The sequence below is a fragment of the Hemibagrus wyckioides genome, linkage group LG22 (genome assembly GCF_019097595.1).
Source record: "Hemibagrus wyckioides isolate EC202008001 linkage group LG22, SWU_Hwy_1.0, whole genome shotgun sequence".
NCBI classification, from domain to species: Eukaryota; Metazoa; Chordata; class Actinopteri; order Siluriformes; family Bagridae; genus Hemibagrus; species Hemibagrus wyckioides.
In genome coordinates, this window is record NC_080731.1 from 20026366 (window position 1) to 20040909 (window position 14544).

At 42.5% G+C, this 14544-nt stretch overlaps 1 protein-coding gene across 2 annotated transcripts in view; it reads right to left on the reverse strand.

Annotated features, from left to right (window-relative positions):
• The window catches only part of LOC131343453 (BOLA class I histocompatibility antigen, alpha chain BL3-6-like), a 19754-nt gene extending 5975 nt beyond the window's left edge, over positions 1-13779 (reverse strand). For both annotated transcript variants that reach the window (XM_058375156.1, XM_058375157.1), the window contains exons 1-3: positions 13702-13779; positions 13435-13514; positions 8413-8673 (exon numbers count right to left, since the gene is read on the reverse strand). In XM_058375156.1, the coding sequence (XP_058231139.1) occupies positions 8413-8673; positions 13435-13504 (331 nt within the window). In that variant the 5' untranslated portion in view covers positions 13505-13514; positions 13702-13779. The remainder of the gene's footprint in view (positions 1-8412; positions 8674-13434; positions 13515-13701) is intronic.
• Between the last annotated feature and the right edge of the window lie 765 nt (positions 13780-14544).

Here is a 14544-nt window from a genome sequence, read left to right on the forward strand (position 1 = left end):
ACTTCGTGGCTGAGTTGCTGTCGTTCCCAAACACTTCCACGTTCTTATAATACAGCTGACAGTTGACTGTGGAATATTTAGGAGCGAGGAAATTTCACGACTGGATTTGTTGCACAGGTGGCATCCTATCACAGTTCCACGCTGGAATTCACTGAGCTCCTGAGAGCGACCCATTCTTTCACAAATGTTTGTAAAAACAGTCTGCATGCCTAGGTGCTTGATTTTATACACCTGTGGCCATGGAAGTGATTGGAACACCTGATTCTGATTATTTGGATGGGTGAGCGAATACTTTTGGCAATATAGTGTAGCTCTCGTTAGCTATAACATATACACATTCTAGCCTTAAATCATCCTTCAAACTTGTTTGAATAGCCTAGCATTAGCTAGCACCCTTGCTAACCAGGCTAGTGGTTTCAGTTCTATGATATAAAAGTTAGTGTAATGTTAGTGTTCATGGGTGGTTAATATCAGATCCAGTCTAATGTAATGTAATGCTAATATTAGCTATCTGGCTAACAGTAGGTGTGGTTAGTGAAGTTATGTGAAGTTAAAGTGTTAGACTGAGTAATAAATCCAGTGTTTAACCCTGAACAGGTTGTGTAGGTGCACTGACAAAGTGTAGCGCTGATTAAAGTTACATGATGCAGCAAAACTGCACAAGGTTTTAATTCTGAAACACTGAAAGATGTGTTTAGGAGCGTGGTTCTTCATCACGTCACACACACGCTAATCAGGAGAGCGCAGTGATGCTAACACAGCACACAGTACAACACACTCGAGTCCTGAGTGAGGAGAATCCACCTGGTTTCCTGTTTCTCCTGCAGCTTCCTGTGAAGATCAGCTGAAGAGTGAAGTGAGTTTCACTACTGCTGAGGAACAGAGGAATCCACACAAGCTCCTCAAACCTGTCAGAACATCTCACTGTGACACGTCCTGACCTTCAGAGAGAGAGATTAGCATCCACACGCTGGCTAACTGACGCCTACTAGCTTGGTGACTGATGGAAACGTGAGGCGAGTTTCTGCAACACCGCGTGGAAGAGTTAAGTTCATCACTGATACCTTCATCACCTTCATCATTACAATCCTGCAGTGAGACTCGCTCCTCCTCTTCATCACTCTTCATCAGGATTACACACACTGTGTCTCTCAGAGCCTCAGACTCACTGCTGTGTGTGTGTGTGTGTGTGTCATTTCAGCAGTTTCAGTTGGACTCAATAGTACTGGTTACACCAGCAGTTCTTCTGATCATCCATTCTTCTACTCATCATCTTTCAGTGAAGTGATGATTTGGATGATGTTTAAATGTCTGAATGATAAAGTAGTGGTGTCTAAACCTCTCTCTCTGCAGCATGACTGACTCTGAACTCATTTCCTCTCAGCTCAGTAACTGCAGCGTCAGATTTCTGACATTAATCTGATATTCAGTTGCAGCATCAGAACATCATCAACTGCTCATGAAGATCACCAGCAGAAGATATTTCCTCCAGCACTTCTGCTTCTTTTTCTCTGCACTCCTCCATCTGATCTACATTTCAAACCCTGATTTCTTTCATCCTGATCGGACAAATGAAACATGAAGGTGAAGAAATCATGGGTCTGATGTTAAAGTCAGGGTTTTTGATGGAAAGTGTCTGATGTTCAGCGTGTGGCATCGACTCCATCCAGCTTTGGACTCTCAGCTTTCAGCGCTGGAGTGAAGATTCATCAATCCAGCGTTTCTGGGAAGGACGCTGAAGCTGGATGGAGACTTTAGGACTTTAGGACAAAAGAAGGAGAGTTAAAGTCTTAACTGCTGACCGATTCAGAAGTTTTCACTACACGCTGCTCAACACTGCAGGATCTGAAAGGAGGAAACCTTCATCATGTAGATCACATCATCCTCCGATATCAGATTCGTGTCCCATCATATGAGACATCATACCACTACCCGCTCTCTGTCCAGCGGAGATGAGCCGATCTGATTGGACAGGAGAGGTAGGTGAATCTGACCAATCAGCGTGCAGCAGAGCGGAGAAGCAGATCAACTACAAAGTGTCTCAGGATGAAGCAGGAAGCTCTCCCATCATCTCAGACTAAAGATTCCACACTAAACATCACTGAGACAAACACACAGTGATGTGAGGAGTCCACAGTGTAGTGTGATGGAGTGACCTGTAGAGCGGCGCCGTGTGCTGGAACCTGCTCCACCTTCACTTCAGTGTGTTTTCAATCCCAGTCACATGATGGAGCACGTAGCAGCATGAGAACAAAAGTGTCTACATGAGTTCCAGTCACATTTCCTGCCTCCTGATTTTATTCTGGATTTTTACTGATGACACGTCCTGCAGCTCTACAAGAGTTCACAAGAAACTAGTTGCTTACACACTTAGCTACTAGCTTCACTGTGCAGTAGAAAGAGTTAGCAGAACAGCATGCTAGTGGAGCTGAAGAACATCTTTAATTCTACAGTGTGTGTGTGTGTGTGTGTAAGCTGAAGAACATCTTTAATAACACAGTAAAACTGTGTGTGTGTGTGTGTGTGTGTGTGTGAGAGAGAGAGAAAGTGTGTGTGTGTATGTGTGTGTATGTTTGTGTTAGAGTGTGTGTGTGTGTGTGTGTGTTTGTGTGTGTGTGTGTGTGTGTGTGTTAGAGTGAGAGAGAGAGAGAGAGAGAGAGAGAGAGAGAGAGAGTGTGTGTGTGTGTTTGTGTGCGAGTGTGTGTGTGTGTGTATGTGTGTGTGTGTGTGTAAAACACTCTCCAAAATGGTTTTGTTCCTTCACCCATCCCAATCTTTTCTTTCCAAACTGCATTATCTCTCCTGTTTAAAATGGCTCTATTAAAAGCTTTAACACAACATCGATATAACACTTTCCCTGCTACTGTCTTCAAATCTAAATCTCAAAACTCATGAAGGTCCAATAAGGGACCTGACACACCCTTCATATCCGGAGTAATCATAACTTTCGGAAAAGGATCCCTTGTATCAGGAACCAGAACACCTTTTCTAAAATCCATTAATAGTGTGAGTTCATCATCTGTAAGTTTGTTCCTCCACAATTCTAATATTGTTTTCATACAACGGATCGACTTGTGCCCCAACAAAAGGGCTACTGCTGCAACGTCATTTAATTCAGGGCCAGCCACATCAACTACTCGCATTAGCTTCACAGTTCCAGAAGCACGAAACATATGAGCAAGGCCAGGCACTTCGTTTGTTATATCTAAACGGGACCCCTTAACAAGAGGTTCCTCCAGGAGCCAAAATAAAGAATCCCTATTGTCCATTCTCTTAGACGTGAAGAGTCCCCATATTTTAAAGAGTCCACAATAAAAAGAAGACACTATTCAGCTGCAGCTTTCTGTAATCCATAAAAAAGAGACCAGTATCAAGTCCAAGTGCACAGCCCTGCCTAATACCCCTAAAAACCTAAAGGGGCACTCAAACCACCACTGATCTTCAACACACTTTTAATGTCCTGGTACAAAACTTTGATCATTTTGACAAAATCCAATCTAAATCCAAAAGCCTCTAAAGTTTTCCCAAGATATCTGTGCTGGACTCTGTCAAATGCTTTCTCTTGGTCAACAGCAACAAGACCCAAATCAACACTAAAAAGATTACAAACATTCAAAATACCCTGTATAAGACAAACATTATCAAAAATAGATCTTCCAGGAACACAATAGGTCTGATCAATGTGAATGATCAGCCCCATCACCTCATCACCTACTGGCCAAATATTTTCAGATCAGAGCATAGCAAGCTCACTGGTGTCCAGTTCTTTATGTCTTGTAGGTTACCCTTCTTAGGTAACAAGGTAATCACTGCTCTTCTGCAGCTTAAAGGCAACAACCCCTCAATAAGGCTCTCATTAAGAACAGCCCACAGGTCATTACCTAAAACTGCCCAGAACTCTCTGTAAAACTCCACAGGGAGTCCATCTATACCAGGTGCTTTACCCCTCTCCATGCCTTGCAGAGCAGTGAAAAGCTCCTGTCCACTTAGGGGCCTTTCCAGCTCCTGTTTTGAGCTCTCTGAAACACTGGACAGACCTTCATAAAAGTGTGCAGACAACTCATCATCCTCTACGTACTCACTGCTGTACTGTCCAGCATAGAACTGTACGGCCCTCCTTCTTATTTCAGAAGGTTCTGTTATCTCCCGCCCATCCTCAGAGAATAAGCAGTGAATGTGACGGCTCTGACCATCTCTCAAGATTGAAAAAAAACTTGGAAGGGGCATCCATCTGTGAAAGATTCAAAAAACGGGATCGGAACAACGCTCCTTGTGCTCTAATTCCTAGAAGATCTGTAAGAATAGATTTTTTAGACTTAAGAGTCTCCAGATATCTCTGATCTTTAGTAACATCAGCCAAACCCTATAATTCAACTATTTCATTTTCTAACTTTTCCACAGATCGCGTTATGTCCCGGGTAACACTGAAAGTGTATCGTTGACAAAGCATCTTTATTTTAACCTTCCCAACATCCCACCACTGACGCAGATTTTCAAAATCCTGCTTTCTCAACCTAAAATTATCCCAAAAAAAAAAAATACATCTCTAAAATTCATATCATTCAACAAAGACGTGTTAAAATGCCAAGAGGCACTTCTGGCCTTCACATTTGCCATAAAGACTTTACAGGTAACTAGACAGTGATCAGAAAAACCTACTGGAGCAATTATACATTTTTTCACAATATTAAAATGATGCTTATAACAATAAAGTCTGTCAGTTCTGGCTAGGGAGATAACATTTTCTCTTGTGTGTACCCATGTACACTGCCTAGCATCATTAAGCCCCCGCCATATAGCACATAAATCATGAGTCTCAACCAACTCACACATCGTACGAGCTGAAGCAGCATGAGGCTCTAAATGATTTCGATCTAACACATCATTTTCTGTACAATTAAAATCACCACCAAAAAACAAATAATCACCAAAATTACAATTCTGCAAAATACTGTTGACATTTTTAATAAAACAAACTTTCAGACCCACTCATGGGAGCATACATGTTCAAGAAAACGAAATTAAATCCTTCAAATTTTGCTTTTAAAAGCACGAGTCTGCCTGGAGCTACCTGGTCCAACTCATAAGAAACAGGTAGAAAGTGTTTTGAGAAGAGGACTGCTACCCCTCCTCTGACGGAGCTCATATGGGTAAGAACCACTTCCCCCCCATTCCCTTTTCCAATCAGTTTCATTAAGACTGTCACTATGAGTTTCCTGAATGAACAGAACATCCAAAACTTTTTGTCTAATTAACTCAAAAAGTGCAGCCTTTTTTTTATATCTCTTGCACCATTCAGATTTAAGGTACCCAACTTTACCACACTCATTAAGAAAAATACTATCAGAAGATATGAAATAAACATCAGCTTGAAATAACAAGAGAACTTATGAAGCTCCAAAACCATCCTCGGTTTTTTGTTTTAGTTTCAATTTAGACACAACTTTCTTCAACCTGAAACCTTCCTGAGCAGTAAAATGCTCCTCACTCTCACCCTCATCATCAGTACAACCGACTCAATAAACATTCTGCGATCAGGAAAGTCGTCCTCAACCTGAACATTCTTCATATTCTTGTTTTTTTGTAAAGAAGATCTTATTTTTTTCAGACGTATAAACACCTTGGTGATCTCCTTTATTCCTGCTAACAGTTGCATCACTATCAGAATCCTCAAGTGTGCTACATTCAGTGTCATCGGTTTTATTACCTAAGTCTCCAGTACTCTGACAAGTACTTTTTGGCTCCAGGCTTTTCCTTGGTCTCTTTCTTTTTGTAGAGGGAGTTTTAAAAAGTGCTTCATCCCTCATCATTTCAGTATCCAAACTGTCTTCAGTTACAATAGACTCTGCTACAGCAGACACATCTTCATGTGATACGCCTGCCTCCATCACTGTATCACTGACGTCCTCCCCTACACTCTCCCCATCAGCCTCAGCAACCTCAGCCCTCACACCATCTGAAGGCACATCCTCCCCAGCAGGAGCAGCACTAGTCCCAGCCTCAACAACCTCAGCCCTCACACCATCTGAACTCACATCCTCCCCAGCAGGAGCAGCACTAGTCCCAGCCTCAACAACCTCAGCCCTCACACCATCTGAAGGCACATCCTCCCCAGCAGGAGCAGCACTAGTCCCAGCCTCAGCAACCTCAGCCCTCACACCATCTGAACTCACATCCTCCCCAGCAGGAGCAGCACTAGTCCCAGCCTCAGCAACCTCAGCCCTCACACCATCTGAACTCACATCCTCCCCAGCAGGAGCAGCACTAGTCCCAGCCTCAGCAACCTCAGCCCTCACACCATCTGAACTCACATCCTCCCCAGCAGGAGCAGCACTAGTCCCAGCCTCAACAACCTCAGCCCTCACACCATCTGAACTCACTTCCTCCCCAGCAGGAGCAGCACTAGTCCCAGCCTCAACAACCTCAGCCCTCACACCATCTGAACTCACTTCCTCCCCAGCAGGAGCAGCACTAGTCCCAGCCTCAACAACCTCAGCCCTCACACCATCTGAACTCACTTCCTCCCCAGCAGGAGCAGCACTAGTCCCAGCCTCAACAACCTCAGCCCTCACACCATCTGAACTCACATCCTCCCCAGCAGGAGCAGCACTAGTCCCAGCCTCAGCAACCTCAGCCCTCACACCATCTGAACTCACATCCTCCCCAGCAGGAGCAGCACTAGTCCCAGCCTCAACAACCTCAGCCCTCACACCATCTGAACTCACTTCCTCCCCAGCAGGAGCAGCACTAGTCCCAGCCTCAACAACCTCAGCCCTCACACCATCTGAACTCACTTCCTCCCCAGCAGGAGCAGCACTAGTCCCAGCCTCAACAACCTCAGCCCTCACACCATCTGAACTCACTTCCTCCCCAGCAGGAGCAGCACTAATCCCAGCCTCAACAACCTCAGCCCTCACACCATCTGAACTCACTTCCTCCCCAGCAGGAGCAGCACTAGTCCCAGCCTCAACAACCTCAGCCCTCACACCATCTGAACTCACTTCCTCCCCAGCAGGAGCAGCACTAGTCCCAGCCTCAACAACCTCAGCCCTCACACCATCTGAACTCACTTCCTCCCCAGCAGGAGCAGCACTAATCCCAGCCTCAACAACCTCAGCCCTCACAACATCTGAAGGCACTTCCTCCCCAACAGGAGCAGCACTTGTCCCAGCCTCAACAACCTCAGCCCTCACACCATCTGAAGGCACTTCCTCCCCAGCAGGAGCAGCACTAGTCCCAGCTCCAGCACTTCCTCGTAACTCTTCATCATTTACAGTTCCAGCATCAACAACTTCCTCAGTACATGCTCTCCTAATGTCAGAAGTAGTAAAAACAACATAATCAAACCCATCAATACGGAATCTGAAAGTCACACTTAATTCCTCCGCATCATTTTTCAGGACCTTATAGACCTGGCGTCTAAAGCAAACAACATGCCTAAGTAAGGGAGATTTACAGCCAAGAGAAATCTTTTTCATTCGGGACAGTACTTTACCAAGCCTAGAAAGCTCTGAAATCAAGAGCTCATCTTTAATGAACGGGGGAACGTTGAACAGGATGACTTTTTTCTCCGGTTGGATCAGCGGCATTACATGAGTACAGGAATCCTGAATGACTACACCACTCTGTACAATGCTGTTTACTTTTTCAATAGAGTCCAGAAAAACAACAACAGCACTATTCATGCAGGAGGCTGATAATACACTATCAAAACTGACCGCATGTCCAACGGCCACAACACACTGTTCCACCGAGACATTAATCACAGGCGCGGGTTTGATACAGTGTCTACACCACAACCGGTCCAAACTTGCCCCCTCAGAACACACCACTGTCACCCAGCAAACACTGGATAGCGGCGATTTCCTTCCCACCCAAAGAACTCTAACCAGTATTAAATAAACCAAAACACCAAAAAATTATCTGTCAATAGTTTTTAAGCAAAAAAAAAGTGTGAAAGTTAAGAGAAAGTGAAGAAACTCACTCACTCCAACAACATTCTCGCAGCAAACTCCGCCCACTCACTCCAACAACATTCTCGCAGCAAACTCCGCCCACTCACTCCAACAACATTCTCGCAGCAAACTCCGCCCACTCACTCCAACAACATTCTCGCAGCAAACTCCGCCCACTCACTCCAACAACATTCTCGCAGCAAACTCCGCCCACTCACTCCAACAACATTCTCGCAGCAAACTCCACCCACTCACTGCAAAACCAGCATGCACTCAGAGAGAGAGAGAGAGAGAGAGAGTGTGTGTGTGAGCTGAAGGACATCTTTAATTCCAAAGTGTGTGTGTGTGTAAAACTGTGTGTGTGTCAAAAAGAGAGAGAGTGAGTGAGTGTGTGTGAGAGAGAGAGAGAGAGAGAGAGAGAGAGAGAGAGAGAGAGAGAAAGTGTGTGTGTGTTTACCTCCAGTCTGATTAAAGCGCTGCATTAGTGTAGCCATATTGACTTTGAAGGTCTCCTGATTCCCCTGTGAAATCTGTGTCTCACTGTTCCAGTAATCTTCTCCCTCATTCTTCTGTATCCACTCCGTCTTTGGGATCTTCTTCCTGATGTCACTGTCATAATAATCAAACTGTACTCCATCCACCTGACCCACAGTGGTGAATTCTGGGAAATTTATTCCAGGTGTAACTGCAGTGTAGAAATACTGCAGAGAGTGTGTGACTGTAAAAGAGTAAAAACACACATTAACACTAACTCAACACACACACACACACACACACACATTAACACTAACTCAACACACACACACACACACACACATTAACACTAACTCAACACACACACACACACACACACACACACATTAACACTAACTCAACACACACACACACACACACACACACACATTAACACTAACTCAACACACACACACACACACACACATTAACACTAACTCAACACACACACACACACACACACACACACACATTAACACACACATTAACACTAACTCAACACACACACACATTAACACTAACTCAACACACACACACACACACACACATTAACACTAACTCAACACACACACACACACACACACACATTAACACTAACTCAACACACACACACATTAACACTAACTCAACACACACACACATTAACACTAACTCAACAAACACACACACATACACACACACACACACATTAACACTACATCACTAACTCAACACACACACACACACATTAACACTAACTCAACACACACACACACACACATTAACACTAACTCAACACACACACACACACACACACACACATTAACACTAACTCAACACACACACACACATTAACACTACATCACTAACTCAACACACACACACACACATTAACACTAACTCAACACACACACACACCCACATTAACACTAACTCAACACACACACACACACATTAACACTAACTCAACACACACACACACACTAACTCAACACACACACACACACTAACACTAACTCAACACACACACACACACACACACACTAACTCAACACACACACACACTAACACTAACTCAACACACACACACATTAACACTAACTCAACACAAACACACACATTAACACTAACTCAACACACACACACACACACACACACACTAACTCAACACACACACACACTAACACTAACTCAACACAAACACACACATTAACACTAACTCAACACACACACACACATTAACACTAACTCAACACACACACACACACACATTAACACTAACTCAACACACACACACACACACACTAACACTAACTCAACACACACACACACTAACACTAACTCAACACACACACACATTAACACTAACTCAACACACACACACATTAACACTAACTCAACACACACACACACATTAACACTAACTCAACACACACACACACACACATTAACACTAACTCAACACACACACACACTAACACTAACTCAACACACACACACATTAACACTACATCACTAACTCAACACACACACACACATTAACACTAACTCAACACACACACACATTAACACTAACTAAACACACACACACACACACATTAACACAACACACACATTAACACTAACTAAACACACACACATTAACACTACATCACTAACTCAACACACACACACACATTAACACTAACTCAACACACACACATTAACACTAACTCAACACACACACACACACATTAACACTACATCACTAACTCAACACACACACACACACATTAACACTACATCACTAACTCAACACACACACACACACATTAACACTACATCACTAACTCAACACACACACACTAACACTACATCACTAACTCAACACACACACACACATTAACACTACATCACTAACTCAACACACACACACACATTAACACTAACTAAACACACACACACATTAACACTAACTCAACACACACACACACTAACACTAACTAAACACACACACACATTAACACTAACTCAACACACACACACACTAACACTAACTAAACACACACACATTAACACTACATCACTAACTCAACACACACACACTAACACTAACTCAACACACACACATTAACACTAACTCAACACACACACATTAACACTACATCACTAACTCAACACACACACACACACATTAACACTAACTCAACACACACACACACATTAACACTAACTCAACACACACACACACACATTAACACTACATCACTAACTCAACACACACACACACACATTAACACTAACTCAACACACACACACACACACACATTAACACTAACTCAACACACACACACACATTAACACTACATCACTAACTCAACACACACACACACACATTAACACTAACTCAACACACACACACACATTAACACTAACTCAACACACACACACACACATTAACACTAACTCAACACACACACACACATTAACACTACATCACTAACTCAACACACACACACACACACATTAACACTAACTCAACACACACACACACATTAACACTAACTCAACACACACACACACATTAACACTAACTCAACACACACACACACACACACATTAACACTAACTCAACACACACACATTAACACTAACTCAACACACACACACACATTAACACTAACTCAACACACACACATTAACACTAACTCAACACACACACACACATTAACACTAACTCAACACACACACATTAACACTAACTCAACACACACACACACACATTAACACTAACTCAACACACACACACACATTAACACTAACTCAACACACACACATTAACACTAACTCAACACACACACACACACACTAACACTAACTCAACACACACACACACTAACACTAACTCAACACACACACATTAACACTAACTCAACACACACACACACACTAACACTAACTCAACACACACACACACTAACACTAACTCAACACACACACATTAACACTAACTCAACACACACACACACACTAACACTAACTCAACACACACACACATTAACACTAACTCAACACACACACACACACTAACACTAACTCAACACACACACACATTAACACTAACTCAACACACACATTAACACTAACTCAACACACACACACACACTAACACTAACTCAACACACACACACATTAACACTAACTCAACACACACACACACACACATTAACACTAACTCAACACACACACACACATTAACACTAACTCAACACACACACACATTAACACTACATCAGTAACTCAACACACACACATTAACACTAACTCAACACACACACACACACACTAACACTAACTCAACACACACACACACTAACACTAACTCAACACACACACATTAACACTAACTCAACACACACACACACACTAACACTAACTCAACACACACACACATTAACACTAACTCAACACACACACACACACTAACACTAACTCAACACACACACACACATTAACACTAACTCAACACACACATTAACACTAACTCAACACACACACACACACTAACACTAACTCAACACACACACACATTAACACTAACTCAACACACACACACACATTAACACTAACTCAACACACACACACAGACACACATTAACACTAACTCAACACACACACACATTAACACTACATCAGTAACTCAACACACACACACAGACACACATTAACACTAACTCAACACACACACACACACACACACACATACAGAGTGTAGTTTTAAAAAAAAACCTGTCAATCACTATCCCTTTTTTTTTTATTTCAATAAACGTTTTTTTCATTTCACTGTCTGTAGCGCTTATCCGCTCTGTCCTCGGGTCACGGGGAGCCTGTGCCTATCTTAGGTGTCATCGGGCATCAAGGCAGGACGGAGTGACAACCCATCACAGGGCACACACACACTCATTCACTCATGCAATCACACAATTTAGAGACACACAAGAGACTCCAAATCAGCCTAGAAGCATATCTTTGGGAGGAAACCCACCAAGCAGAGGAAGAACATGCAAACTCCACACACACAGTGAGTGGGAGCAAGACTCCAACCCAGGATGCTGGAGGTGTGATGCGAACGTGCTAACCACTAAACCACGGTGTCACCTCAATAAGAGTTAATAAAATAAAAATGAAATAAATGAGTATGGCAGATAGAAACGTCTCTTCTGTGGAACATCAGCAAATTAAATGTGAATAAAGAGATAAAACTGTAATAAATCCCACTTCATCTGTATTTATTCTCTTATTTGGATTTTCTCTCCAGTTTGTAATAAATCCCACTTCATCTGTATTTATTCTCTTATTTGGATTTTCTCTCCAGTTTGTAATAAATCCCACTTCATCTGTATTTATTCTCTTATTTGGATTTTCTCTCCAGTTTGTAATAAATCCCACTTCATCTGTATTTATTCTCTTATTTGGATTTTCTCTCCAGTTTGCCCTCCATCATCCTACTGTAAGGACTAAACCCTGAATGTTGTCACTGCTGCCCCCGAACCTCCAACCATCTGAAATGTCTGATTACAGTAGCAGTGAGGGAGAAGTGAAGAAAAAAGAGTGAGAGAAAGAAATAAACTAAACTGAACTAAACACTTCCATGATGAAATGAGACAGAAATGACAGCAAGAACAGTAAAAGTCAGGAGATTAAAATCAGCAGATGGTGTTGTTAGGATTGTGGAGATGAATATTTAAATGAGGAGTGACGTCACACGCGCAGAAATTACTCTCACCGTCATACCACAAGACAATAATAATAATAATAATAATAATAATAATAATAATAATAATAATAAAGTGTGTATTTCTGTTGTACAGAGTGATTTATTTCTTTACTTCCTGTATTATTTCTGTGTAACTTTATCAGATTTGACTCTTATCACAGCTTTAGTGTTAAACTTTAATATTAGAGAGTAAATAAATGTAGTAAAGACAGTAAACATTACAGAACTCACCTGCTGATGAAAGATGAAGAGAACAGGTGAAGAAAACCAGAGTTTTTATCATCGCACTACTGCGCGCCATCTTTCAGTGCCTGTTCCGGTGACACAACAAACACACAATAAACACACACTAAACACTAAACACACACTAAACACACAGTAAACACACACTAAACACTAAATCTCTTATTCATCGAATCGATTTACAAGTCTAACTCCAATCTAACTCTGTATTTAAATCATATTTAACTCAGTTTAAGAGAAAGTTACAGATCCTACCGCTCCTGTTGAGTTCCGAGAGAATGTTTTCCGCTTTTAGTGAGAGATTCTGATTGGCTCTTTAGTGTTCCTTTGAATTTAAAAACCAATCAGAATTCAGTATTCCGTGACGTCACCAGTTTCTGAGGAGATGTGAGGAGTGCAGGATTATACTGAAAGTAAAAGCAGGAGATGAAGAAGAAGGAGGAAAGAGTTTATCATCATCACTCTTTATATTTCTTCTATTTCTAACAAAAAGACGATTAAAATACATTAATTAATCTAAATTAAATCAAAAACACACAATATTATTTTTGTAACTATTTTTATCAGTTAGTAATAACTCACTTTATATATAATTTGTGTGTGTGTGTGTGTGTTTGTTTTGTCTGTAAATCCAGTAAAGAGTGAATGTAATCTTATATATTCTGTGCTTTTATTCTGAAAGAGCTGTAATAAAGGATCAGCTGATGACACTGTGCTTGTTGTTGAGTGTTTGCAGGTACAGACGGTGAGTTGAGGTGGAAATGTGTAGAGGGATGGAGGTTGGGGTGGAGGGTTGAGTGGGGTGGAGGTTGGGGTGGAGGGTGGAGTGGGGTGGAGGTTGGGGTGGAGGGTGGAGTGGGATGGAGGTTGGGGTGGAGTGGGATGGAGGTTGGGGTGAGGGATGGAGGTTGGGGTGGGGGGTGGGGAGTGGAGAGGGATGGAGGTTGGGACGGAGGTTAGGGTGAGGGATGGAGGTTTGGGTGGGGGTGGGGGTGGAGAGGGATGGAGGTTGGGGTGAGGGATGGAGGGTGGAGAGGGATGGAGGTTGGGGTGGGGGTGGGGGTGGAGAGGGATGGAGGTTGGGGTGGAGGGTGGAGA